The 26,043-nt window shown below is 42.3% G+C and overlaps 1 protein-coding gene across 1 annotated transcript; it reads right to left on the bottom strand.

Moving 5' to 3' along the window:
- LOC138185382 (transmembrane reductase CYB561D2) lies at window positions 1-5,279 on the bottom strand. The gene is made up of 3 exons (XM_069124255.1): window positions 5,091-5,279; window positions 3,407-3,671; window positions 1-2,770 (listed from the first exon to the last, which is right to left on the bottom strand). Exons 2-3 carry the CDS (start codon window positions 3,656-3,658, stop codon window positions 2,270-2,272), a joined length of 753 nt encoding a protein of 250 aa, XP_068980356.1. The 5' UTR covers window positions 3,659-3,671; window positions 5,091-5,279; the 3' UTR covers window positions 1-2,269.
- Between the last annotated feature and the right edge of the window lie 20,764 nt (window positions 5,280-26,043).

Below are 26,043 nucleotides of genomic sequence, written 5' to 3'. Positions count from 1 at the left end.
TTTCCACACAGGATTTTAAAAGCTTTATTTCATTTTCCGCCGGTACAAACGTACGATATGTAATTCTAATTAAATTTTTACATATTTTAAAATACATCGCGTGACTACAGCTGCGTTGCATTCGTTTCGTTGTGTTCTCGAAAAAATACAGTCTTGCGTTGTTTTTTAAATCGCCATTTTACCAAACAAAAAACATCGTTCGAAAAATCTGCGTCGTTTATTTAGCGTGTAACGAATTAATAAAGAGGCGAGGTCGAATAATTTCACGGTTTAACGAACTAATTCGAATCAATCGACGGGCGCAAACAATAACGATAACGAACTGTAGCGATTAATAATTCCATCAAATCCGTATACTTTCGTATTTATTTAGCTCTTTAATTCTTTTCGATATGTTTTATTTCGCAGTACTTTTTGTTAGTTTAAAACAATTCTAGAGCTCCGAGCAAATGTACAATTGCGATAATCAGTATGATGATTTAATCCAACACCGTGACCAATTAACACGGGAACACGAACGATGGCACGTCGCAAGAAAATAGTATGGATTTTTTGTTTCTTTTTTGCAGAGAGCATGAAACGCGAAAAGGGAAATTACTTGGTGTAAAGCGTCCAAATATTTCACGTCACGTTGAGCCACGCTAGAATACAAATGTTTTCTAACGAATGATATCGGGAACGTAACGAGTTTCGATTTAAATAATTTTCAAGAAAGGTTTTCGCTAAGTATTCGAAACAACGATTCTCGAACGAATCTAAATGGGCGATAATTAATAAAAAAGGATCCGAAGCTTTCCAACGATACTCCACGTGGAGATTAGATCGCATCGATTGCCAGAAGACAAACGTTTCGTATTAAATTAACGTTCCTCGGATCACATTTATCAAACGAAATCTCCTTCTCTTTTTTAATTTTTATCTGCCCTCCGCCTTTCCCGATGAAATAGAAAGATAAAACTAGTCAATGATGACAATAGGGAAGAGTCACAAATCTCCTAATTAATGCGTTCACGTTTGGCTCGGGCAAACGTCGTTCGCGTATTTGCTTAAACACGAATATGCATCTGCATGTTTGCAGCGTATATACGGGAAACATGCATCCCCGAGGAAGCGTCGTCTACGTCTTCCAATATGGCAATCAGGTGCCACGCGCGAATAAATATTCGTTACAGACGAGAATTTCGTTAGACGTTTCTCGCGATCGGCGACGACGAGCCAACTAAATATACAGACACGTACATATATCGCGTCGACAGAACCAACGTTTTTTTAAATGATTTCTGAAACGGCAGTTTTATCGAGTTTATCGTGTGCCAACATACGCGTTAATTACGACTCTGGGATTATACGTTCGAAGAGAATATTACGCATAAATACAATATTACATTTGAATGACATTTATACGTGTCAATTGAATTTTTTTAATCGTGTAGCAGTATTTGGAAACTATATTTATGTCAACCAGGAAAAGAAGCGAAACAAAAAAAAAAAAATGTAAAACACAAGTTCAGACTCGTTATTGAATAAGTTTTGCTTCATTTATCAAATATAAATAACCAAGACTATTTTCTTGAAATAATTAAAACAAAGGCGAACGAGGACTATAGTATTTCACTACGATATTCCAGGATTTATCGAATTGCCTTTATCGTCGATTGACAGATAACAGTCAGCAGCATATGGTTCAATGAATAATCCACTTTGCGTCAATGCAAGAAGAACGATTTTGATATGATTCAATGGAAGAATTATCATGCAATGCCAATCGTCTTGTTCGTGAAATAGAAATGCGTTTGAGCTGTAACTGCTTTTGAATCGCCGTATAAACGGCGATTGAACCGCACCGTGATGATGCATACGTTGGAAATATCGCAGCGTAATGACTTTATATAATTGAACTTTGATTACGCGACGGGATCGCGTCATTCGTTAACGCAATACCTATTTTCCAACGAACGTTGTATAATTTCCCCATATCGCTTAAGAATCGAATTATGTTTACTCGTCGATCACGTTCGCCTAACTAAAGGAAAATAAAAAAATACATTCGCATTTTTTGCTTCGATTCAAAACCTTCTACCATCTGGATCGGTGTTTTTCAAATACTTATAAGTTCTTCAAAAAAACATGATAAAGATAATAAGACAATAAAATCTCTCAACGTTTACTTTAAATCTTAGAAATGAAGCAACACCGATCTACAATAGACGTGTCGATAATCTAATCAATCAATTTATCAATATCGACACCTCGAATTCTATTGATTTCTTTATCTAAATAATTTTACGAACTGTTGGAAAAGAGTCGGAAGAGCTTTTCTTGCCGAAAGCACAACGATCACAATACTAACGATTATACAGATCAACCTTGCGTCCACTTTTGACGAAATATTCATCGTTCTGAATTTCCAATAGCCCAAACATTGTGACGCCATACCGATCGCGAAACACGATAAACCTAAGAAGTTGTGGCCAAACTTAATCGTTATCGGTCTTATTACTTTTCGGAGTTTCGTAGCGACAAAAACAGGATAGCCGGTCACAGTTAAAAAGATCATTATAATTAGAGATGTGATGCCTAGGATCGCGTGATTGGACTTGAAGTGTACCTTTTTCACTCGGTACATTAGCACGACACCAGCAATGATGCAAATCAGGCCAAGTAGCTGCAGAATCCAGTGCAGGTGTTTCTTTGTGCGGTGCGTAAAATATCTCGTCAAGATGTTGTCACCAGCGAGCACGACAATAGCCTCCGACATCAGCAGGACGTACTGAAAAGGGTAAGATCGAGTCGTCAGCGATCACGGAAGCTGCAATCGTTGGACAAAGTCGTTAGAACTTCTTTAGCCACTTTGGTTAGCCACGGTATCTCTCCCCTCGGGGAATAGAACTAGTTTGGAATAGGCGAACTCGGTCCCGTAGCTGAATTTGGATTTCGTTGTTATCGTGCGAGGTACGAGAGGCGTGTAAGTGGGAAATAAATGGCGTAATCTGAATCAAGTGTAATCGTCACAGAGAACATTCTTGGGCAAGGTTGCCCACGAAACTTCTGTTCTGTGGTTCTGTCTATTTTTTGCCCTCTGTTTACGCGTTTCTTTTGCCTCGTGGCCAACCAAAACAGCTTTTCCTTCTTTTGAACGATTAAACCGCGAAAGTCCAGAGTTCTTTCCTTCGTTCAATTTCATGGTTTACGTAGACCTGGTCTACGGTTGTTTTGAAATTTCTGTTCGCTCGTTCCACGTTCCTTTGCGGGAAAAAGATGTCGAAAGACGGAGGGAATGAATGTAATCCGAAAGAGGGGTAATCTCGGATTAACTGGAAGATGTTTTGGATCGACGAACAGAGGAGGGTGAAGATAAAAAAGAAAATAGTTTGAAAAATATTTGAATATCCGTCGAGATACATACCCCGACAGTGCAGAGGGTCGTATGATTGAAGACACTGGGAGCCACCGAGTAATACAGGGTGAACGCTGTCAGACAAACGATGAGTATATGGTTAACGAGGTCAACTATGGTAACGCACGTGCTCCATGCGCTTCGTTTCGTGTCAGAGGTTTCGAAATTCGAGGAACTATTCGGAAATTCCGAGGACGACGAGACATCGACTTTTGTTTGGCCCAACTGGAACGACGTTGCGTTTACTCCTTCTTCTTCCATGCTTTCAAAATATCTGCAAGTTTACAACAATTACGAAGTTCTCTATATATATGAGGAAGAATTTTATAGCACGGCACTCCAGGTAATGACTTGTTTGAATCGAATACATTCCATTCTACAACTAAGTAACTGTTCATTTGATTAAATTAATATCAGGTTATCATACCGTTTTAATCATCTGTCTTGATAACTCTGTTTAATATTCTAAGTGTTTTACTATTTGAATTGCAATTTTTCTTTCCTTTCTGATATTTCCTATCGTACTAAATCGATGTCGTATTGTGTCAGATAGGGGAGGAATCTCTTCGGCTAATTTCTTGACGGTGCACATAATCAGAGAAAAATCCCTTTGCCATATCGGTGCGAAGTTCTTTACCACATGGCTCGAAAATATTTAGCAAATGGTGAAGGAGTTGGCCGAGCAACAATAGTAATTACTAGGTTAAGTAATTGCTATATAAGGGGAATTACAAAGGGGACTGGCTTGTATTTGTGTTTGAAGTGATTACATCTGGGAGCACGATGGTACTGACCCCTTTAAAATCGGGCCACTGATCGAAAGAAACGGAAATGAGTTCGTTGATCCCGACGTTCCGCAGGAAACGAAAATGTAAAAGGCCATATGACGTGGAGAATAGAAATTCAGCATATAATTGATTTAGCGATGCAATCGGATCGATGGGATGGCTTTATTGCGATCGGACTCGAATATATATTTGCCGTGAGCAGCTGGGATGTTCAGGGAGAAGAGAATAGACATAGACGATCGTTCTGTTCTCACGGAAACAAAGACAGAAAAGAAAAGTTCGCTTCGTTCCAACGTGATTTTCTTTTTTCATCCAAGCCACCATAATCTCTTCGAAGCGAAGTGAATAAAACAAACAAGTTTCTTTTTCCACCGAAAGACAAGAGTATACGGTTCCCGACTATACAATATCAACAGCCGCGTTGCGTTTTTATTTTCCACTTATTTTATCCACAATGTAGTTCGTTAGGGCGAGCTCCGTTCGTCTCGACTTTTCGTTCGTCTAGAAAACGCTGGCTTTCCGCGACGACTCGGCGCGCCTTCAGCTTCTTCTTTCTTACGCGAGCAAACCTTACGTACTGCGAACCTTCGAAAATTGTTTTGTTTGTTGATTTATTAGACTGAGAATTGCGTCTTGCCGGATAATCAAGAGTCCTGGATGACGAACAACCGAAGATTTACCGAATACGATCGTTTAATCGAATCGTGCGAAATTCTCTCTCGAGTTGGCGGCCGAGGACGACGATTACTCCGTCTCGTGTCCATAGTAGAGACAGGGGAAACACGAGACCAGAGGATGCGGGGGTGGTTGGAAAAAAATTACAACGTAGCAGTCGGTGCAGACAAGCCGGATCCAGTAGCGAAAAAACGAGATTTTGTAGAATTTTAAACGACTCGTTAACTCACCAAACAACCCCGTTCTCCTTCGCCCGAAATTACGTGAATTCTTCTTAAATTATAGCCGCACTGATTGCCGCGCACACCCTTCGCACACTTTCAACCGCTCAGATACGCGTTTCTATTTCGCGGAGCGTAAACATCGATGACGATCCAAGTGCGACCGCTTTCATACTAATTGCGAACATCCTTTAATCGAGCGGAATATTCTGTTGCTGTGATATTGAACATTTATTTCTTTCGTTCGTTCTTTCGTCTCTCTTTCTCACTCACTTGCAATGATGTGTATCATAATGATGATCACGTGGCCGCGGTTCTCAATAATTGAAAGCATCGTACTGCTACGTGACGCTGATAATCGGATGTCATTCGTACGTGGCAGTTGGCTGCTGAAGTTTTACTTTTTATCTCTTTCGTTTTCCTTCTCTTCGTGGCCAACGATCTCCGGCTTTGCTTCCTTCACATTGTCCTCGAAAAGTTTATTCTCACGCGTCAGGTGCGACCGAAAGGCGCGCATCGAAATTTTCCAATGCAAATCGGGCGCAATTTCGTCGAATCAGATTATCGAATTTAGATTCGATTGAAACGGGAAATAGAATTACGTGAAAAGTTCCGATCGATCGGCCGGGCAGCCTTTAATTGAGATTAATCCGGGTTCTTCCGCGCGCAATTTTCGAAGTGGTCAGCCCACTGTAGTTGCCATAGTCAAAAATACAGTTCCGTATATATACGTTGTAACAATTTTATTTCCAACCAATCAATCGATCGGTAGTTATATTCGCTCGCGGTCCGCGCGGTACATGTGCAGTTCGCTCGAGGACTTGGGGAAAACCTGGTGATAATTTACTTTGGTAATAATTACACTGATTACGCGGAGATGAATTATTTGAACAGTGGTCCGGTAAAAATGAAAACAATGACTCAACGGTGGAAAACGTGTAACGAGCGAATTAATTCACGTGGATCGCGTGCTAGCGTGTTATTTGCCTCTATTCACGAACCGTCCGTGTTATCTCAAAAACATCTGTCTATTGTTTGAAAATGTACGGAGCTTCGATTCATGCTGGGTGCTTTCGTTTCGAGGAGACATTTCCTGCGTAATATCGCTGCCATGATTCGCGAATTCCTGAAAACGATAGAGTGAGAAATGAGGGGAATGGGATTCTTCCTACCTTTTTCCACTGGTTCTCCGCCAGAACAAATAAAAGCTAGACAAAAATATACTTCCGTTATCTGGCTACTACACATTACACGCTTGCCACGGTAATGAGCAATTTTGAAAAAACAGACGGGTTGCTCAACGCAAGTGTCTGTATTTAAATATAAATTATATTCTATTATTATATCCAAGCGTCACGGTTTTATCTGTCACGTTAATCAAGAGACCATTAGATATAGATACTTTTTTAAAATTGTGATATTTCAAGAGCTTTTGATCCAATGCAACAACCTCTGATATTTCCACTAATAATGCTGTTTTTCCGATAATAAAATCTCCTGTTTATATCTGTCTTCTTTTTATCTTAATTCGTATAACGAACATTTCGTATCGTAGTAACCTAATTAGAGGTCAGATTACGTAATAATTGGTCGACCTCTATCCTCTTTCTCTCTTACATCTTTATGCAAGAACGTAAAAGAAGCGTAGTTAATCCGATAGCGTGTACTCATTGATTGCTTTGTTGACATCGCTCCAGAACATGTAATTGCACATGACTCCTCTCACGTAGAGATAATGCTTTTGATTCTTGGGTGTGATCGAATACGTAGCTCAACTTTATCGTTAATAGATCCGATGTCGATAAAACGTTATCGATCTACGTCCCTTTTTCGACGTCGCTTTGTTCAGCCCGGAAGATCATGAAATCAGAGATGTTTCTTCTTTCTCTTCGTTGTTTTTTCTGTCTCTTTTTTATTCTTTTTAATTATCCCTTTGCGTGGAGCCTTCTTCGAAACGGAGAAGCAAAGGCAAACGGGGGAAACGAGTTAAAAGGAATAACGAAAAGGAGAAAAGAAGGTATCAAAAAAGTGTGGAAGACACAGAAAGAGAAAGGATTGCAGGTGGAATTAATTAGCAAAGTCGTTGTGATAGAAGTTTATCAATTTTAATTACCCCTGGCTTAACGAACTCTTAATTAGAAACGGAGGCACATAATTAACATCAACGTGGAGTAATTTATTTTTATCGCCAGATAACAGCGACGAGCATGAGAAGTGCTATGATACGAGATTTACGAACACATCCAACAACAAGTCGAGCTTTCTAAATAGTACGACGATAGCGAAGCACGTTGACTTCGAAGAAGCTTCTCTCCCCCTACGTAGTTGCTCTCCCTCTCTCTCTCTCTCTCTCTCTCTCTCTCTCTCTCTTCCTTGCTAATATCTCGCAGCTGCATTAGCATTTTGAGTGGGCAACCGACATAAATTTATTCTTAGGTTTCCATTAAGTCTGGCGGACAGTTATCCCAAACAGTTTCCTCGGCCCTTCCGCTTTTACGTTTATATCGCGTCCATTTCGTTCCGGAATGAAGGCATTCCGACGGTACCTGTGAATACTTCGTAACAGTTTCCACTTTGATATACGATCGACTTAAACCATGATTAGGAATTTCGCGAATATTTCACGACTAAAAAAAATGGGACGAGAAGTATCGGATCCTATTTACGAGACAGCGTATAAATAATTTCGTCTTTACCGTCTACTGTTTTTCGCGGTTCGCATCGATTGCCCGAAGAATTTCCTTGACCCGTCCCGATTTCTTTAAATACTCGAAGAAAAAAGTTCTCATAGTTCAAACAAAATACGATCGAAATACGGTTTCATTCTTATCAGAGCAAGATAATTTTTCTCCAGTCACCGACGATAGGTGTCTTTTTCAAATATTTTTACCGATACCTACGGCTGATTAGAGACTTTCGGGTCACCTGAAGGTTAACGAGTCACGTTAAAAATAGAATGTCGAAAAGGTAGGATGTTACTACGTTACCGATCGTTACTAATGCTAGGGGTAGGTATACTCACAAAGGGTGCGTTGCCTGTATTATCGACCGAATTCCACCCTTATTTCCCTGGATAGAGCGAGGCAACATATCCTGTTGTACTTCCAGATGTCAGCATCTTCTCGATCACGAAACGCAGTAGAAAAGGCCCGAAAGAAATTGGCCCTTTGAAGGGGCAGAAAGAATTCTTCGACATATTCTCTCTCACATTAATCAGTTAGCATCGATTCTTTATGTTTTAGCACTATATTTTTCCAACATTTTCATGTTTACAGATGCAGTGAAAATTATGTCACAAAGGTATTTATAAAAGGCATTATAAAAGGTTGCGAGTCATTATGTTAGCTCGTCGTAACGCCATGGATTTCTTTGACATCGTTTCGTTGAAATGTTTGACAAAGGAGAGCCAAACACAGGTAACCTCGAATGTAATCGCCTTAGCCGATATTACCGGATGTCGTGCCAGGCTCTATAGTACATATTTGCCACACGTAATGATAATCCCATAATGCAAGGATCTGTTGGAAACGGCTCAAATACCACAAATGTCGAATACCTTCCGCTTGACATGCTCCAAAATCACATTCCTCATTTGCTTCATCGTCGATCTTACATATATTGCATGTCTTTGGCGTAAGGACGAGTGTGTATCGAAGCGAACAAAAATTTATACGTGTCCCTGAGATTCGACGAGGATCGATAATGGTTTTGTACCTCTGCTTAGTGGAGCGGATCGAACAAGACGTTCAAGAATTCTCCTGCACTCTTCGATAAAACCAGGGCGCTCTATTGACCAAAATTTAATGAGGTTCGAAAATTTCTCGTAACATTCGCTCGGTGTATAAAAATAAATTTTATAAACGACGATACGTGATTAGAGTACACTCTTTTCAGACATCTCCAGCGACGAATTAACCACGCCAAGTGCAACCTACAGAGAAGTACGAGGACTGAAGATCCAGTCATCAAACGACCACAAAAGGGACACAGAAGACAGGTGACACTCGAGGCAAAAATTAATCGCAAGTCTGCGCGCGTGTCACAATAAACAAATGGTAATACAATGAAACCGTTTTGCAAGAGAGAAAATCGTCAAAGATATTTACATATTTACAAAGAAATAGAATGAGTAGCGGTAAGGGTGAACAAGCCGGATAGTAAAGTAGAATAAGATAGAGAGAAACAGAGAGAGAGAGAGAGAGAGAGAAGTACCGAGAGGAAGAGGGAACAGTTTCAATTTGCATGATGGCCGTGTGGCTTCGTCAGGATAACTGTAATCTCTCTCGACGTCACGAGAGAAGAGCAAATTTTATCGCAGCCATCCAGAATCGCAGTCAGACGGAAAGACAACCAGGGACCGGAGGTCCTGGAAGGCTTTTGCCAAAGGGGCAAAAGCTCAACCTTTCATATCCATGTTTGCACTGGGCGAAAGCAGCAGCCAGGAGGTACGGAAGCTAGAGTCCGCAAGGACGGAAGTAAGTATACATTCGGCCTTTACCGCTCTGTATCAACCTACAGACCTGCCGACCTGTCTGCCTACCAACCTTTTCAAGGCGTAATTAAATGGCGGCGTGCCGCTACGCGACCTTTTCGCGAGTGTGCCTCGGTTGTCTGCGTGTAAACGTGCAATGGAAACGGTGGCACACCGACGGGGCTGAGAAAAGTGCGTTTAATTCCATTTGAATCACACGATCGTGCCGAGAGGAAGAGAGAAGACGAGTGGTGTCGGACCGTGTGGTTTCCCGTTCACTGGAGAATCGACGGACATGTAAGATCTCGTTCAGCCTCTTTCATTCGTTTCCACAGAGATCCGGTGACAAACCGATGTCAAACTCGTTGAGACGGAGCGTCGCTCGAGATTAAACCGGCGCAGCGATGCCATCGTCACACCTGTTTGCTACGAGATCCTTCGTTGCTTCACACGGCTTTGAAGGCCCGTACGAGATACCGTGCCATCCTTCGCGATAATACGTCAGTTACAGAACGATCAAAGAACAATCTCGCTTTACTTAAGATCAAGCTGGTCTACGAGACATTGAGATGAACGATCGATCGAATCGATGCTCGTTGCAAGGTTTCTGAAGCTTCGTGACTTTTACATTTAACGTTTAATTAATGATTAATCGCAATTAATTGCATGTAATTTCTATTTGTATATGGCAAGAAAACGTTCGTCAGCAACAAACTGTTTATTATCTTCAAAGGAACGAATCTAATATCCATTCGCGTTATATTTCTCTTGAAGCGATGAAAATGGATCAGAATGGTGACGAATCCTTCGTTCCTTTCGACAGAGAATTCGATGAAAAAGAAGACGAAAAGAGAGAAAGAGAGAGAGGAAAAAAGAAAAAGAACTCTCTTTTCATTTCTCCGCGTGCCCCTCCTGTCTTCACCTCTGGAAGCAAAACCGATACGGATCCCCACGAGGAGAACTCGAAACATTAAAGAAAACGCGCGGTTGTTAATGCAAAAATGCAAAGGTATACAATATGACGGGGTCATTATTTGAAAAGTACAGTTGAGCTTCGGCTGGGCCGGGGAGTTGTTTGAGTAATAAAGAGCGAAAGGTTCGCAGGGGCTGTGAGGACCTCGACATCGCAGCCATGCCTTTGATCAACTTACCGGCGTTTCCCCCGACTAAACGCGCGCTGATCTCCCATGAATATGGAGAATCCGTCAGCCGAGATTACACCGACTGTCGACTACGTCATCTAATTGTCGTCTTTTAAGCCTCAGGTGCGATATTGTCGTCGTGCTGCCACCAAATTCCTCGGGCAACGTCATCCGATGCAATCAGATTCGCCCATAACGATCGATCAATCCCGATCTAGCCGAATTTCGCTTTATCTCCTCTTGCTTCGATTCACAAAAGGATCCAACCGATTTTACGAGTTACGGTGTACGAATTTTTCGAAAAACAGATCAAAGAGCCCAGTTAGTGCTCAAGTTTCAGTTAGATAACGGAGCTTTATCTCACAGTCGTTGTACATTGTATTCGTCGTTCGAGCAAAGGATGCAATTTTGGTCCAGTGACTCGAATACCGAGAGAATTCTCTCCCTAACGAGACAATGAATTCGTTTGATAAACAGGGACCGAAAAAAAGAACGCAACGGCTCGTCACATCCGTACGGTTCCTCTGTACATTTGCGTGTGCCGTATGAAGGGAGGTGGAACGAGGGGGTGAGCGAAAACGAAAAAACAATCGCACAGGCGTCATTCCTTTACCAACGATGACTACGAGCACCAGAGTATGCACGGTTAAGAGCACCTTCGACTCTTTGAAGCGTTCTCCAAGTGGATAAAATAACTGTGGGGCGTGCGTGCGCGGGGGTGGTAGTTCTGGAGGCCGGCATAGATCAAAGCTAAGCTGCGGGGGTGACCGACGACCTACCGAGAGAATACCGACTCGCGACTCCCTTTCTCTCTCCCACACTCTCCTCTCTCTCTCGTTTTCTCTGTCCTTCCCACTTCTGTAGCTTTATTTGGTCGGGTCTCGTCCTTATTCGTCTCGTGCATTCGCTTGCACTCCAGCTCGTTCAAGTGGCATCGGCTCTCGAGAATCGAGAAAGGAATAAAGAACGGTCGCGGCCTCATGCGTAAAACGATGCTACTGCAAACAATCCCCCTCCGATTTGTTTAGGTATAACAATCTGTCTCACCCCATCAGGAAGACCCTCTTCTTCTTCCACCTCCTCCTCTTGCTCCTCATCCTCGTTTCGTTTCCTTTTCAATCTACATGCACTTCCAGAGCTTCAGCCAGTCGACCGACTGACCAAACGACTTTGAACTTCTATTTCGACGGAGCCTCGTTTCTTTCTTGCCAGAACTTAATTATCCTTTTTTGTCTTCTTATCAAGCAAGGTTGGTAGCACGTAGAATTTTGTACCAGAATTTCAGACCGGATAAGAATGAGTACGGAATAAAGATGAAAATACCCTCGTTCCCCTTCTTCCAGAACGTCTACGATTCACGCTGTGATCGAATCTCATGACACGTTGGATACCCAGGACTGATTAGCTGTTATCGTAATAATAGGTGACGTGACGTGTATGCGGAGATCTCCGCTCGGAGGGTTGAAGTCCATTGTCTTTCGATTGGGTGTCCTTTTCCATCGTCGCTTTGGCCTGCCAATTCTTCCCGGTACACCGAGGCGTGCTCGATCGGGTCTCCATAGAAAATCGAAAAAAGCCTTGAGTACATTTCTGCGTGCGGGCTTCCCTATTCGTTGCCAATCGACCAACGATTTTACTCGCGAAAGGAAGGAGGAACGCGGAAAAAGAAGAAAAAAGGAAGGAAGCGAGGGAAAAACACAAACGCTCTCTCTGTACTCGTGTCAACTGTTGTCGTCGTTCCTATATAACGGAAACGCTTCAAAGGGAACTCGATTGTCCCTCTTGGCTGACAATTTATCTAATTGCTATCGTTTTCTATGCGCTGCCAGTTACTTTTGTTTCCGTGGTCCGCGGCGTGGATCTTTCATCTCTCTTATGTTCGCGAAGGGTGTTACCAAGTGGAGAATCTCTTGCTTCGGGGTTGAAGTGTCAGGATCGGTAAAACAATAAACCGCCGCTATTACTTTGCCGGATAATCAGCCAATCACGGAATCGGCGTCGTTCGTGATCCTCTTAAGGGCGGCTTTTCGAGAGCGAACGAAGCTCGTTATCGCGTCTTAATCCGGGCAAATCCTTTCAACTTTCAGCCGTGTCTACGCTTTTCCAACCTAACTCGAGGATTCCTCTGTAAGCAAGCTGTCTTTATTCGTCTCTTCCAATTTCTCTTCCATCGCTCTCGTTTCTTCCGCGAGAGAATCTCGTCCGGTGTCTGCATTTTCTTGCTTCACCCTGGATCCTCCCTTCGACTTCTCTCCTCCGTTCTTTATCTTCCCTGGGCAACTTAGCCGTGCGATTATTCCGTTTCTTCCGCGTCGAGCAACATGGCCGGGTTGCATCAACCAGTGTCATGGAAATTAGTGGACTAAGGTAAACGCCGAGGTTAAAACGTTTCGCGTCAAAGAATCGTCGACGAGGAAACGGATAACGTTGAAAACACGATAAACACGTCGACTTAATGAAAGAGAAGACAATTAAAATTGGTCACTTAGCGCGGCTTTAAAATTCACTTTCCGAAGATTTATGAAATAGAGAAACTAATATTCCGACTAGCTATTGCGAAAGAAAAGCACAAGCGTAACTTTCCTGGAAAGCGAGCTTTCAAGTTTTGTTTATTTTCTCGTCTTTTTTTTCGTTGCTTTTTGCTTTTTTCGCGGACGAAAACCATCGCTCAGCCAACAGAGGTTAAAATGGAGGCTGCGATGCGAACAAACCTTAGGCGTGGAAGAGGGTTCGCGGCAGCAGAGGCAACAGCAGTGCCAGAGGCCGGTTCAGGGGTTGGGTGTGAAGAAGGAACGCCAAGGGATAGGAACGGATGGAGAATGGATATGGGGGGATGAAACACGGGGTTGGCTAGATAGATGGGCTGCTGGATGGTTGGCTGCTTAGCCAGTAGGTTCCTCATTACCGAGAACGCTCTATTCACACCTTCTCTCGAGTTCTAGGGATGTGTACGAACAACGTTCGATCTCGCGCTCCCACGTTTCTCACTTTCCTCCTCTTTCTTCTTGATTCTCTAGTTTTTTACGCGTTTACATATCAATTGCGTACATATGTCGGCATATCATTAAGGATGGAAACAATATCGATCTCATTAAGATTCAAATACAACTTTTTTTACAATATTCTATCCCTCTCAGCTGCATTCTGCGTTCTAAAAAAATTCAAGAAATGTTTTTACATTGTATCCTTTTGTTCGATTCTTCGATAGTTCTCCAACACTCAAAAGATTCATAGATTGAAAATTAACTTAAATGAAAAGAATCGAATCGAATTTTTATAACGCTTAGTTCGTCCGAGTCTCGAGTTCATAGATTTGCTCGCCATTAACGTTTCTTTGGCTTAAGCTTCAGACATTTCCAACTCCGAATCGCACCCATTGCTAACAAGAAAGTTCAGCCTCTCCATCTAATTCGGTTGAATGTACCATTTCACACAATACCTCTTTCTCTTTCGCTCTCTTGCTCTCTCTGGTCTGATGAACTGACGAACCGTGCTGTTCCGCCGTGCTTCATATACCACTCGATAGTGTTATAATGCACGGACAAGAGAAAATCGGGAACTTAAGACGAATGTCAAGTGCAAATAGCTTTCAAGCTGAACGATATGTACCGCGTAAGTTCTCGTCTCGTTAGCAAGTAGTTAAGTCAAAGATTACACAGAACGCAAGAACGAAAGTTGGACGTTTTCATCGTTTCATCGCGAGTTCATCGTTCTGTTAGAGACTATGATCATCTAATTTCCAATTGAATTTGAAGTGGTATGTAAATCGGCGTTCTCTCCATACCCCATTTCTCTCGCGCCTGCCAGGGTGAAACGGGAAGGGTGGAAACGCGGTCGCCGATCTACGGTCATCTGAACGAAAAGAAGGGTCCGACAGGGCGAAGTAACCAGATGAGCGTAAAACCGTGTGTGCCGAAGGGCAAACATTGACATATGTCCGCGTTAAACCTAACCATAAAACTCGAATCCAACTTCTCCCACGCAAACAACTTTTCCCCTTTAAATCACCTTAGCCTTTTTTATCGAAAATCCTTTTCTGTAGTTTGCCTCGGATTCGTGTCGACATTCTTGATTCTTCTTCTTCGATATCGTCTACTTTTTCAATTCAGACAGCATATAATATAGTCTTTACTTTCTCATGCATATTTAAGAATACGTTTTTGTCCAGATTAATATCTGAGTCATAATTAACATAAGTTAGATTACTTAATTTTGGGCTATTTAAAATGCGTATTCTATATTTTAGACGATACATACTATCGATGGCCTCTATCATGTGAAATATTGAATATAAATTAAGATCAAGTATCTACTCTAAAATCAAGTAACAGGGATCAAACTTTTGTGAGACATCCGCGATTCGACGATATCCTTTGATGATTAAATTTATTGGAAGTAAAAATTAATGGATCAGAGTGTGACGTTAAATTTATATCGCTGCTAAAGTAATCGTTTTCTTTTTTAAAAAATCCACAGATCAAGTAGGATGGTACACGCAGCTGAAACGCATAGAATTTAGGCAAACGGTATTTGTGTCGTGGTCGCACAAAAGTTTCGAAAAACGTAAACGGGGTCAGGAGGATCGCCTTTATGCTCTAATACCACAACGCTTATATACCAGAGCGTCATGGAAATGGGGTCGTTCGACGTAAGTGTATTTGCTCTTAATACCCAGCCAAAGCCAAAGTATTAGTAGCATTAGGCAGATAATCTGCGTATCCTTTCAGTATCGTCAAATCTGCTTGTTGTTGTTGTCGCTGTTGTGTCCACGCTTCAGTATCGGAAATGGAGACTGCAAAAGAGTTGCGATACTGGAACGAGCGAAGTCGCATTAGATGTCGAAATCGATGAAGCGCGTGGGCCAAGAAACCCTTTCGAGAATTTTAAGAATCTTTTCGTCAAACGAGCTACCGCAACCGTATATTCAACTGTAGTAACCAACGAGAGTTACAATCTCAAAGAAGTTCCCCCTCCTAAAAAAAAACCCACAATAATCCTTCATTAATCAGCCCTTGAGAAAAAAACCTCATCGCGTCTATTTTATTAATTCCTCTCGTATGAACTTTCGAGAGTATTAATCCTTAATAATAGTATCCTTTGATATTAAATCTCTCGAAAGAACTCCCTTTGTACACGTGCAAGAGTGTTCCATCTACGAAGTTAATAATCGAATATCTCGACGCATTACAACAGATTAGAGTTTTAGAACCAATAAAAACCTTTCCTAATTTTACATTAATAACGTCAAACTCAACACCTAGTATTATCGTCTGCCCGAGAATTTGCACCTAGAGGTGTGTCATTTTATCCGATTAATTGCATCGATCTCGCGATGAAATCGGGTATCGTCACGTATCCTCAGAACGAGGAAGCATAAAACCGAAGCAGACGTTTACAACTGCGTGTTTAGAAAGGCTGTCGGCCCTTGTCATCGTCATTGAAGATCCGTAGGGATTTCCCCTAGGTAGCTACGGGCATCACGGGAGCGCAAGATCGGTGAGGCTTCATACATGGAGATTTCACGAGCTTCAGCGCTGTTCCAGTCGGATACACGTGTATCGTACGCGTGTGTACGCACGTATCAGAGGAACAGCAGTACGAATCATCGGCCTATAACCTTCACCTATCTCCCGTGGCGGGTTTCGTAAGGCCGGCTTAACTATTTATAGACCGTTTTTACGCCCCATTGGCGTGCAACCACCAATTTTTCCGGCGATATTTTCAATGTTACGTTTCGGGATCCCTTAACGCGCTAGATCTTGAATAAAAGCGACCGCATTTCGCATATTTTTTAGACAGCCGAGACAGAATGAAATGGGATTGTTAGGATTGAAACAATGTTGTGAAGTAAGTGAAAAGCTCCGTTATAATATTTATCAAGTTTGTCACGTAGTCTGAAACACGCGACGAATGTTTTTTCTCTTTGGAAACGCAGTAGGAAAATTGTATTGTTCCGTGCAGTAATTTTCGGTGAATTCTTTTTGACTCGCGACTCGCCGGTATCGAGTGTTTTCATCGAGATGGAGAATTTATTTTCCAAATTCCTGTGATCGCAGAAGAGTCTGTGACAAAGACCAATTGCCGCGGCGGCAGTACGCATGAAACGATGGTGGGTACCTGTCACGCCAGGAGATCGCGTTCTATTTATTTTCATAGAGCCCCTGTCTCCATCTCTCTCTCTCTCTTCCACTTTCCCACTCCCACTCTCGATTTTTTTTTTCAAATTTCAAGCGCTCGTGTCACTCAACCGCAGTTTTCCGCACTCTTTAACAGCGAACAATCGTCCTGTCACGGCAATACCACCGCTCCGGAATTAATCGAGATTGAAAAAGTTTGATCTCGCTTTGACGTATAGCGATTCGTTCTTCGACCAACGTGATATCGATTTCTAATGGCGAAGAAGTGGGTCATCCTCCTTCGCCGAAAATCGTCTATCTATAAAATAAGAAAGAAGTAGCCAGATTGCAAATCTTATTTTCTCTCTGAGAAAGAAATTATATTTCTTTAATATCAAAAAGCTATGCATGTAACGTGTATAATATAAATAAAAAATGATCGGAAAGCGATCTTGTACTGCGAATCGTTAACAAAAGACCGAGGGTCTTTTCATGGTTACCATTAGATTAGCCATTTCAACCCCCGCGATAATATAGATACAAAATCTTCGGCGCAAACTCAAGAGGCCGTGCACTTGTGCATCTCCGGGACATTATAATGCCCGCATTGTGTGTTATGTTATAGGCTAGATACATATGGATGGATACACGAAGGAACATACTTAAAGGCGGGTCTGATTGAAGGGTGAGGATGAAACAGCATTTGGTACACAGAGGAGCACGCTTTTTGTGCCAACAGCTTGCCACTTTGCTTCTAAATCGGGACTATCTCATTGTCCATCCAGTTTGTAGATCGTCAATGGTCGCCCTATAGCTAAACCTCTTCTGTCCCATCGTTATTTCTCTCTAAAAAAGATACAACGAAAAGGCCAGATCATATGTGATCGATTTGGCGTTTTCCTTGAAACGAGAAACACGACTCTTTCTTTATTTCGTAAATCGGTCGATCGAAACTTAACTACGAAACCCAATAGTTAGAAGAAAGTTTTCGAAAAAACGAAGATGTGACATCAGCCTGAAACAGAAAGAAAGAATCAAGGGTGAAAATCGTGTCGCCATGTAAAGATGGGAATATCGCGGGGTGAAAACGGTGCCCCCTCACGCATTTCCACGCGCAGACACACACACAGGCACAGAGACAGGGGTGTGGCGAGGCATCCCTCTAGAATTGGCGAGATTTCAGTGTCTGCTCGAAATCCACCCCTTCTATTCCCTCGTGTTCCTCTTGCTGGTTTCTGCTCTTCCTGCTCCTCCTCCTCCTCCTGCGCTGCTCTGCCTCCTCTCTTTACCCCACGAAATCCCCGTCGGGCGTGTCATGCACGTTGTATTGTTGTATTGTCGGGTGCAATCTCGCTAAGCGTTTCACAGGGACACAGGAATCCCTGGTGCGCGTTAACCTGTCCACCCACGTCACGCACATCCCGCACAACACCGCAGAAGCGTGTACACGTATCGCGACACGCGCTTAGACTGCTTGATTTCAAGAATCTGGTCCACCCTTCGAGCAGAAAGGCCTTTTTGTTCTTTTGCGTGCACCCGCAATCGGCGCGAACCGTGACGTCGCTTACATTTCTTTTTTTCTCCCTCCTTTCATCCCTTTTTTTTACGGTCGATTGTTTCCCTGCTACGTCGATGATCGTGCTGGCTGATGCTCCTCTCTATCCATATCCTTCTACTTCGTTCTTCTTTATTCTGCTTCCTTCTCATCTTGCTTTTTATCTTCTAGTTCGTATCTCTGTCTTCTTTGGCAGACTGTATCTCTTCTTTTAGAAGGTTGCGGATTTTCTTTTAAATGAAACAGGTGACGCGTCATCGTTCGTCGTCGCTGGACCGCAGATTTGTATTTTTATATAATTTACAAAAATATATAAAATATCCGAAACACAGTACTTTTATAATATTAGGTTGTCCGAAAAGTGTCTTTCTTTTACAGACCCATCTTTTACAACGATGTATCTTTATACATACATGAAACCTAATCTTTCGAACGTCGTGATATTTATTTTGATAGAACAAAATGGATCATACATAATTCGATAAAATAATATAAAACGGAAAATGTTGCGCATCCATTATTTCCTTATAAAATGAAAGAAACTTTTCGAACGACCTAATATAAATTTGCATAAATATCTGCGTCGTACTTACCAAGAAATGTCAAGAAACAATATCGTTAAAAGTATTCTGGATTCTTTCGGCGGGAGTATGAAACAAGAGGTGAAATACGATCGACCGGTCATTGGATTATCCAAAACGCGATGGGGAAGCCGGTTTAACTCTTACGTGTCAATCGCAGGAGGCATTAAATACCGATCGACGGTCTTTGCTCGTTTCAGCCCCCGGTTAATCCCGCTCTGGCTCCCCCGGATTCACCCCCGTCGCTGTTATTAAATTAAATTGGACCCTAAAATTGCCGCGCTCTTCCGCGTGACAAAGAGACCGTGGCCGCTCTTCACTCATTTTTCGTATCATTGATTTATACCAGCAAATAAGCACCTGTTATTTTGATTGGACAACAACCATCGATAAGCCTGTATACCCTCTATTCCTCTTCCACCATAGTCGACGATACGTTCGATTAATTGAAATAGTACCGTCGCTCGTTCGAGTCGTCAGCTTTTTCTGCTTTTTACCCCTTTTTCGTCCATCAAATTTGCGGACACAAATTTCACCGATCTCCACGTTATGACAGACAATTATAATGATACTAATAGAAAAAAAAGAAAAGAAAAAAACGCAAAAAGAACATTTTTTTTCTCGCGCGCTGCGTTTTTCCGGCTTTTTCATCGTAATCCAGTTCAATGAACGAAGTATCGGGGGACCATGTTCATTCAAAATTTTGAATGAACCCATCTTCGAAGGAAGGTAGACCGTAGAAACGTAAACGAGCCGCACTAAACAGATAATCGTTAATCCATTAGATTATTATGGGAATTAGTGAAATGAACCGTGACTCAATTTATTGGTCATAATCTCGACTACGCCTCCCATTGTCGTTGGTGCGCGTTGTTGTTGCGGATTGCCGTCGACAGTCGGGGTCCTTTAATCTGGCTTGGCCACTAGCAAAGTCTACGCCGAAGGATGTCGGTTTCCTTTAGCGTCAAGACGAGCCTTGTAGATGCTGGTGGCGATCGTTTCCCAGCTTTGCCGCTTTTGAACATGTATACAAGCACAGGATCTCGCCATTGATACCCACGCTAACATCGGGAACGCCTGGTTTCTTTAATTGACGTTGAAACCTCGAGTATTTCCAAACGACAATACGAGGCTTTACTCCTTTCCCTTCGCTGTAAACCTCTTCCGATTTAAAAGAGTTTCCTATCTACGCAGCTCTTCGTCGAAATGGCTACGAGCCTGTATGGTTTCTCCGCAATTACGATTTTCCTACGTTTTACGTAACCTAGCTTGGTAAAACTTACATAATCTCAAAATCTTGGAAACGTTGTTGGAATACGTAAGTCATCACAATGAGGCATTTTATTATAGTCGAACGCTTCGGTGTATTCCGCGAGATAATTAATCCATGTACTATTAAAATAAGTATATTTTCCTTTATCGTATGACTGGAGAACGATGCATTCTAATAACATGAAAACTACTATAAAGAAACCAATTCTTCTTTTCCCAAAATTCCACTTTTCACGAATGATTAAAAAAATACACTATTCGAAACGATTAAAAGATCGCTACTATGAATAATACGCCAATCGAACAGATATTGTAAGAGTGAAGAAATCTTGGAGATATTTGATAAAATAACTTTGAATAAATTAACTTTAAAACAATTATTACAAAAATTTCTACAAAAAGTGGATATGAAGATTTATAGATAGTTAAATATAAAGATCCAGGGAGAAGGTGAATATAAGATTGTAAAAATACCATAAAGACGATCGTTACGGTTGCACGATTTTACCATAGCAGGAAGGGAAAAACTGAGGGAAAGAAAAAACAGACAAACGGGAGTCAAACAGAACACGTTCGTTCAGCTTCAGAGTTCCGCTTCCTGAATCGGTGTCCGGTCCATTGAAGATTTTCAGGATGTTCGTTCGGGCTGGAAGCAGGTATGAAGCCGGTGCAGACACAATGGTGGCTGTTACTATACTCTCCTGGCGTCTCAATGGGTCCTTATTATCGCCACTGTCGAAACAAGTTTCAGGAACACATTCGTTCGTCATTCATTCGTGTGTCGGTTTGGAACTCGCCGCCTCCGCCGACTAAAAACGAAAAGAACGGGAAGGATGAAACAAGCGTTCCTTTTAAATACGTAATCTCTGTGTGGCGGCGCAATAATTGAATCGTATACTGGCCAATTCTGGCTGGGACTCCAGGAAATAATAGAGAACAATAGTCTGTCTCGCCACGGTGTTGATTTTTTTAGGCACAAAAATGTTCCGAAACACATCTTGAAGCTTTTTACAAAAATATGGAAACGTGGAAATATCGATAAATATTAGAATTAATATTGCATAGGAGAAAGTCTCAGAAGACACGAAATTTACAGTGATTTTTAAAATGATTTTTACACGATGCGATATGAAAAATATTTGAGCCAGTTTATCAATTGTTATTGCATCTAACACAATAATTAAAAGCTATTGACTATGATAAACTGAAATATAAATAAGCTAAATAAGTTAAATAGCAACAATAACTACAATATATGACATCAAAAAATATATCACATCTTAGTAATAGAAGAGTAAAAGTTCGGTCATTCTGAATTTCCTTTAATCGTTTTACATTTTGTAAGAGCTGTACACTATTTGCAATATAGTATAGTATTTGTCTATAGTATTTGTTCTCTTTCACTTTCTTTATAATCAATCAATATATTCCAGACTACAACCTAATTTCCATTAAGTGGAAAAATCAAGAGTCACCGATTGGCAAAGAAACACGAAAGAAGGCAAACCCCCGTGAAATCAACGCACGATCGCAACGCATTACCGATTAATTACCGCGTCCTCGCTTCATCCTCTCGCCTTGACGGCGCGCGACGTTCCTCTTCTCCAGCCGATGTCGGCTGGCTTGCCCGGCTATTTCCGGTTCGATGACCTTACCGCTGCGTCGTCGGCGGTTGGTCCGCGGCTCGGCTCGCAAAGGGGTAGCTGGTTAATTATCCAACGAAAGTGGACTAAAGAGAGAGGGATGGCGGGTCGCATTCAGCAGCGATCAGAAGAGCGCAGCAAAAGCGAGAGCAGGGAAAAGTGGAGAGGCGTGGAAGACAGGAGGGTGGGAGACAGAGCGATGCAGGAGAGAAAGAAGGAGAAAAAGGCGAGACGGAGAAAGAGAAAAAGATTCGCCTCATAAACACTTGGAGTGTGACATGATGGTGTCGAGTGCACACATCAAAGCGTTGGTGCAAGGGGCGTAATCTCGCGCCAGCTCGTTGCAACGCTGGCTGCTCTCGATGCTAGGCCGCAGGAGAAAAGGAAATAGACAGAGGACCAGTGACAGACAGGACGAAGACGGCCAGATTGTTTGTCGCTTTGTTTGATTTTGCATTCACGGAGATAGCTTTCACTTACGCAGCGCGGACCGAGATTAAACAGATTCGAAAATGTCCCCGGCACCCTCGGCGACGACCTCCCGGTGCAACCCTCTTACCCTAAGACGACCTTCCCAACCCTTTCACGTTGGATATGCGTGACACGCTGCGTGGATCGTAGAACGCGATTATACTTTTCTTCTCGCTCGGTCTAATTTGACCTATATTCGTTTAATTAAATCGTAACCGGTCGCATGACCCGTGACGATTAAACTTCAGCCGAAGTGTGAAACGGTTTTTCTCCAGAGGAAAATTGTACGGTTTATTTCCATCTTTCACGACATTTCGTTTATTCGTTCTTACCGTTGGTTTTCGAATAATTTATGGGAAGGCTTGATAGTTTAAACTTTATAGCCGATGGTGATTGTTGTAATCGCTGTCAGATAATTAACCCAAAAAACAGTGACAGAAAATTGCATACTACTTATAGTATTCGGTATCGCAAATTAAAGAAGAAGTCTATTTAAAACTGTAACCAACGTCAAAATTTTCTGCCTACGGCGAAGATCGTTTCTCGAACCCCCCACGCTGTTCCTGTTTGATTTCGCGACAAGAGGGGCAAACCGAAGATAGACGTGTAATGAGGAAGATAGCTGTTGGAGGAGACGAACGTTGGAGGCAACGACGCAAGGTGGAGGTGGAGGGTAGAGAAGTAGCAGTAGCAGAAGGGCGGAGGAGGTGGTTGGACGAATCGATGGCACTTCGCTTGAGCAAGAATCGAGAACGAAGGTGTCGTGGTAGCGAGAAATGGAACCCTTCACACTTGCTGCCGTGGCTCGAAGCGGATCGTCATTATAATACCAAACGTTCCTTTTTCTTTATTTTTTCTCTCTTCGACGATTCCCCGCTCGTTAAGTCGGAGCGCACGCAAGAATTCGCACACTCGACCACTTCCTTCGCCATTTCCAATCTATATACACCGTTATATAGATATAGGTATCTGTATGTATACATATCTTTCGACGTTCCTTCGTACACCTCGACACTTCTGTCTGTCTAACTGTATACAATCTGCAATCCAATTTGCTTCCCAACTTCGCGTTATGACACAATAAACTTTGATTATCATGATATCCGGATCGTTTCTGGAAACTCCAGCCAACAGGCAGGAGCACGTCATTATAACGCGCACGGTTCCTCGTTAGCTCACCAGACGAACCTTTTTCACGACGATGATCTACCACGATTACTCTGGATGGAATTTTTCCATTAGCCGGAATACGGGGCGCGTAATCCGTCCGCCTGAAGAACAGAGGCAAAACGAGAAATTGAAACGAATTTCGCGTTCGCGAGTGGCGAATGTGTTTTTTTCCTTGTGCGCCCTCTACGTAGCCCTCTTCAATCAAAATCATAGAGAGGGTAAATTAATTAAAATAACCGAGATGGCTGTTCGGTGCAAATTTCGCATCGATTCTTTACTTTTCTTCCTCCTGCTCCTCCTTTCTATTTTCTCTCTTTTTCAAGTTTCATTAAACACGTCGATAAAATGAACACGCAACAGTGAGATCGTGCTTTGTTATCAGGTGAAAGGGTCTCGAAGCAGCGTGTCACATGATAACAAAAGGAAACGGTGCCACCTTTCATCACCTTCTTTTCCCAATCCACCCTCGACCATCCGAAGATCGCTACGTATTCCGTTTAGTCGAGCGATTCGAGTCGAGCGATTCGGGATGAATCGAGCGACTAGCTTCGTACGCGTCCCCCTTCGCGCTTTACGTAGGCGTCGAACCGTGTATAACGATCGACCGGAACACAATGATCGAGGAAAGGGAGAAGCCTGGATTCCCCGTCGTTGACACCTGATACCACGTAATTAGATGGGCTATCCATAGCTTTAGGGGCTGGAAAGTTCAACGATCAAAATGTAACTACGGAATCGAAAAATATGGTTCCTCTGGTTGCCACAATTTTCACTCTTTTCTTAATATATACATAGAACCGATCGCTTATTTCTACTTTTTTTCTCTACTCAAAATTGTACGTATTTTTCCTCTCCTAAATTTCTACCTCGAATTTCGTCCAAGCGTTGTTTAAATCCGACAATATATCACGAGAATCTACAAAACGCTTCCATGGAGATCAGCCATTTTTTTTCTCCTCTCTCTTCTTCTCAAACACGATAGTCGGACGAACGAAAATTCTGCTACCCGATGCGGTATTTCGAAGCGTGTAAATTCAGTCGACTGAATTCTTTCATGAACCCCGTAACGAGCCAGGCGTGTACCGGCGATCCGTACCACAATGACATCGCGGCCGGGGACGGTGTAATACTACTGTACACACCGATACAGGACAATCTATCGAGGGATGAAGAGGGTAATGAAGAGGTGTTGAACCGTATCCCATAAACCCCCATCGTCGCGAGAACCAAGGGTCTCTTTGCATAATAACTTACAGTTTGCTCATCAGTTACGGGTTTTAACCAATTACGAGGATATTAATAGGGGAAGTTCGGCGGGGGTAGCTGGATACGATCGTGTGTCCCAAAACACAGGACACACGGGGGATGAGACGCATTTTACGTAGCTCTATGCTATATCGCTCGCATCAGGGGATTCTCGTGCGTCCCGCTGTGTCGCATTTTGCCCTAATCGGAAATATTTGCTTGCCTATGTTGATATTCGCCTGATATTCTGTCTCGTGACGCCATTCAATACTTTATACTATATTTTATATGTGGAGGATTAGTCGTTATTACGAGAGCGAAATATTGCTAGCGCAGTCCGTCAAATATATTTTCAAATAAATAAATAAATAAATTATTTACAGACGAATTGTGAATCGTTGGTACAAATATAAGTTGCGGAATAAATACTCGATAAATACTCGGAGAAACTCTGTAGATCACTTCGGTACTCGTTTACACACGTTGATGCTCTTCGATACTGTTCGATTACTCTCCCGCTCGTGATCGCGTCCGTTTATTTATACTGGTCAGGGCAGAACTGGAAAATTTGAATTCGTCTAAGTTTGACGGTTGTATGTAGCGACATTGTTTTGCCCGGAGTTTATTTGTTCTTACATTACTTGTAACATAATGGTCTTGACACTCCGAGGCAAAACAACAACAGGATCTGAATTGTCCTGACTCGTGTGCCGCTACATATACTATATTATAATCTATGTATTTAATATCCAATAACCTTGCAAATTTTATTAAATAAAAGTACTATTTAAATAAAAGTGCTACTTTTTTAGTTTGAAAGTGATGGAAAATTATAAAACGACGAAGATTCTTTTGGACGGAAACAGGAAACGCGAAATCTTTCGTGAATACCGATTAATCTGACGCGAGGAATGCAGGTAGCGAATTCTCAAACGATTTCACGGTTCTACGGATTTAATACGGCGCGCTTTCCTTTTTTGAAGGGCCGAGCCGAAAAACCGGAATCGCGGTAGAACGAGTCAGCCGTAGAAGGGAAGGGCAGAGGCGGTTAGTTTTGTGGTCCCCAATGATCGTCGACGGGGAAGTTTTTCATCTAACTCTCGGTAGCAACGACTTCTGGAACAGCGTGAAGCCAACTCCAGGTGTTAATAATCCTTCTCTAATTGTCATACCTCCGGCCCCGGATAATTCCCATTAAACGCCGCTAAATACTTGTTTGTATACAACCCCCGCTGATCGACGAGACTCTTTTACACCTTTCTTGAAAGGTAACGACGGACTTCCCGTCGCTTTTAG

Source organism: Bombus flavifrons, chromosome 12 (genome assembly GCF_040668555.2).
Source record: "Bombus flavifrons isolate JBK064 chromosome 12, iyBomFlav1_principal, whole genome shotgun sequence".
NCBI classification, from domain to species: domain Eukaryota; kingdom Metazoa; phylum Arthropoda; class Insecta; order Hymenoptera; family Apidae; genus Bombus; species Bombus flavifrons.
This window is presented reverse-complemented; position numbering and strand designations above follow the sequence as displayed.

Coding starts and splice junctions, on each gene's coding strand:
- LOC138185382 (XM_069124255.1), bottom strand. CDS start 3,658: ATGGAAGAAGAAGGAGTAAACGCAACGTCGTTCCAGTTGGGCCAAACA. Junction 2,771..3,406: donor CGACCCTCTGCACTGTCGGG/GTATGTATCTCG, acceptor TACCCTTTTCAG/TACGTCCTGCTGATGTCGGA.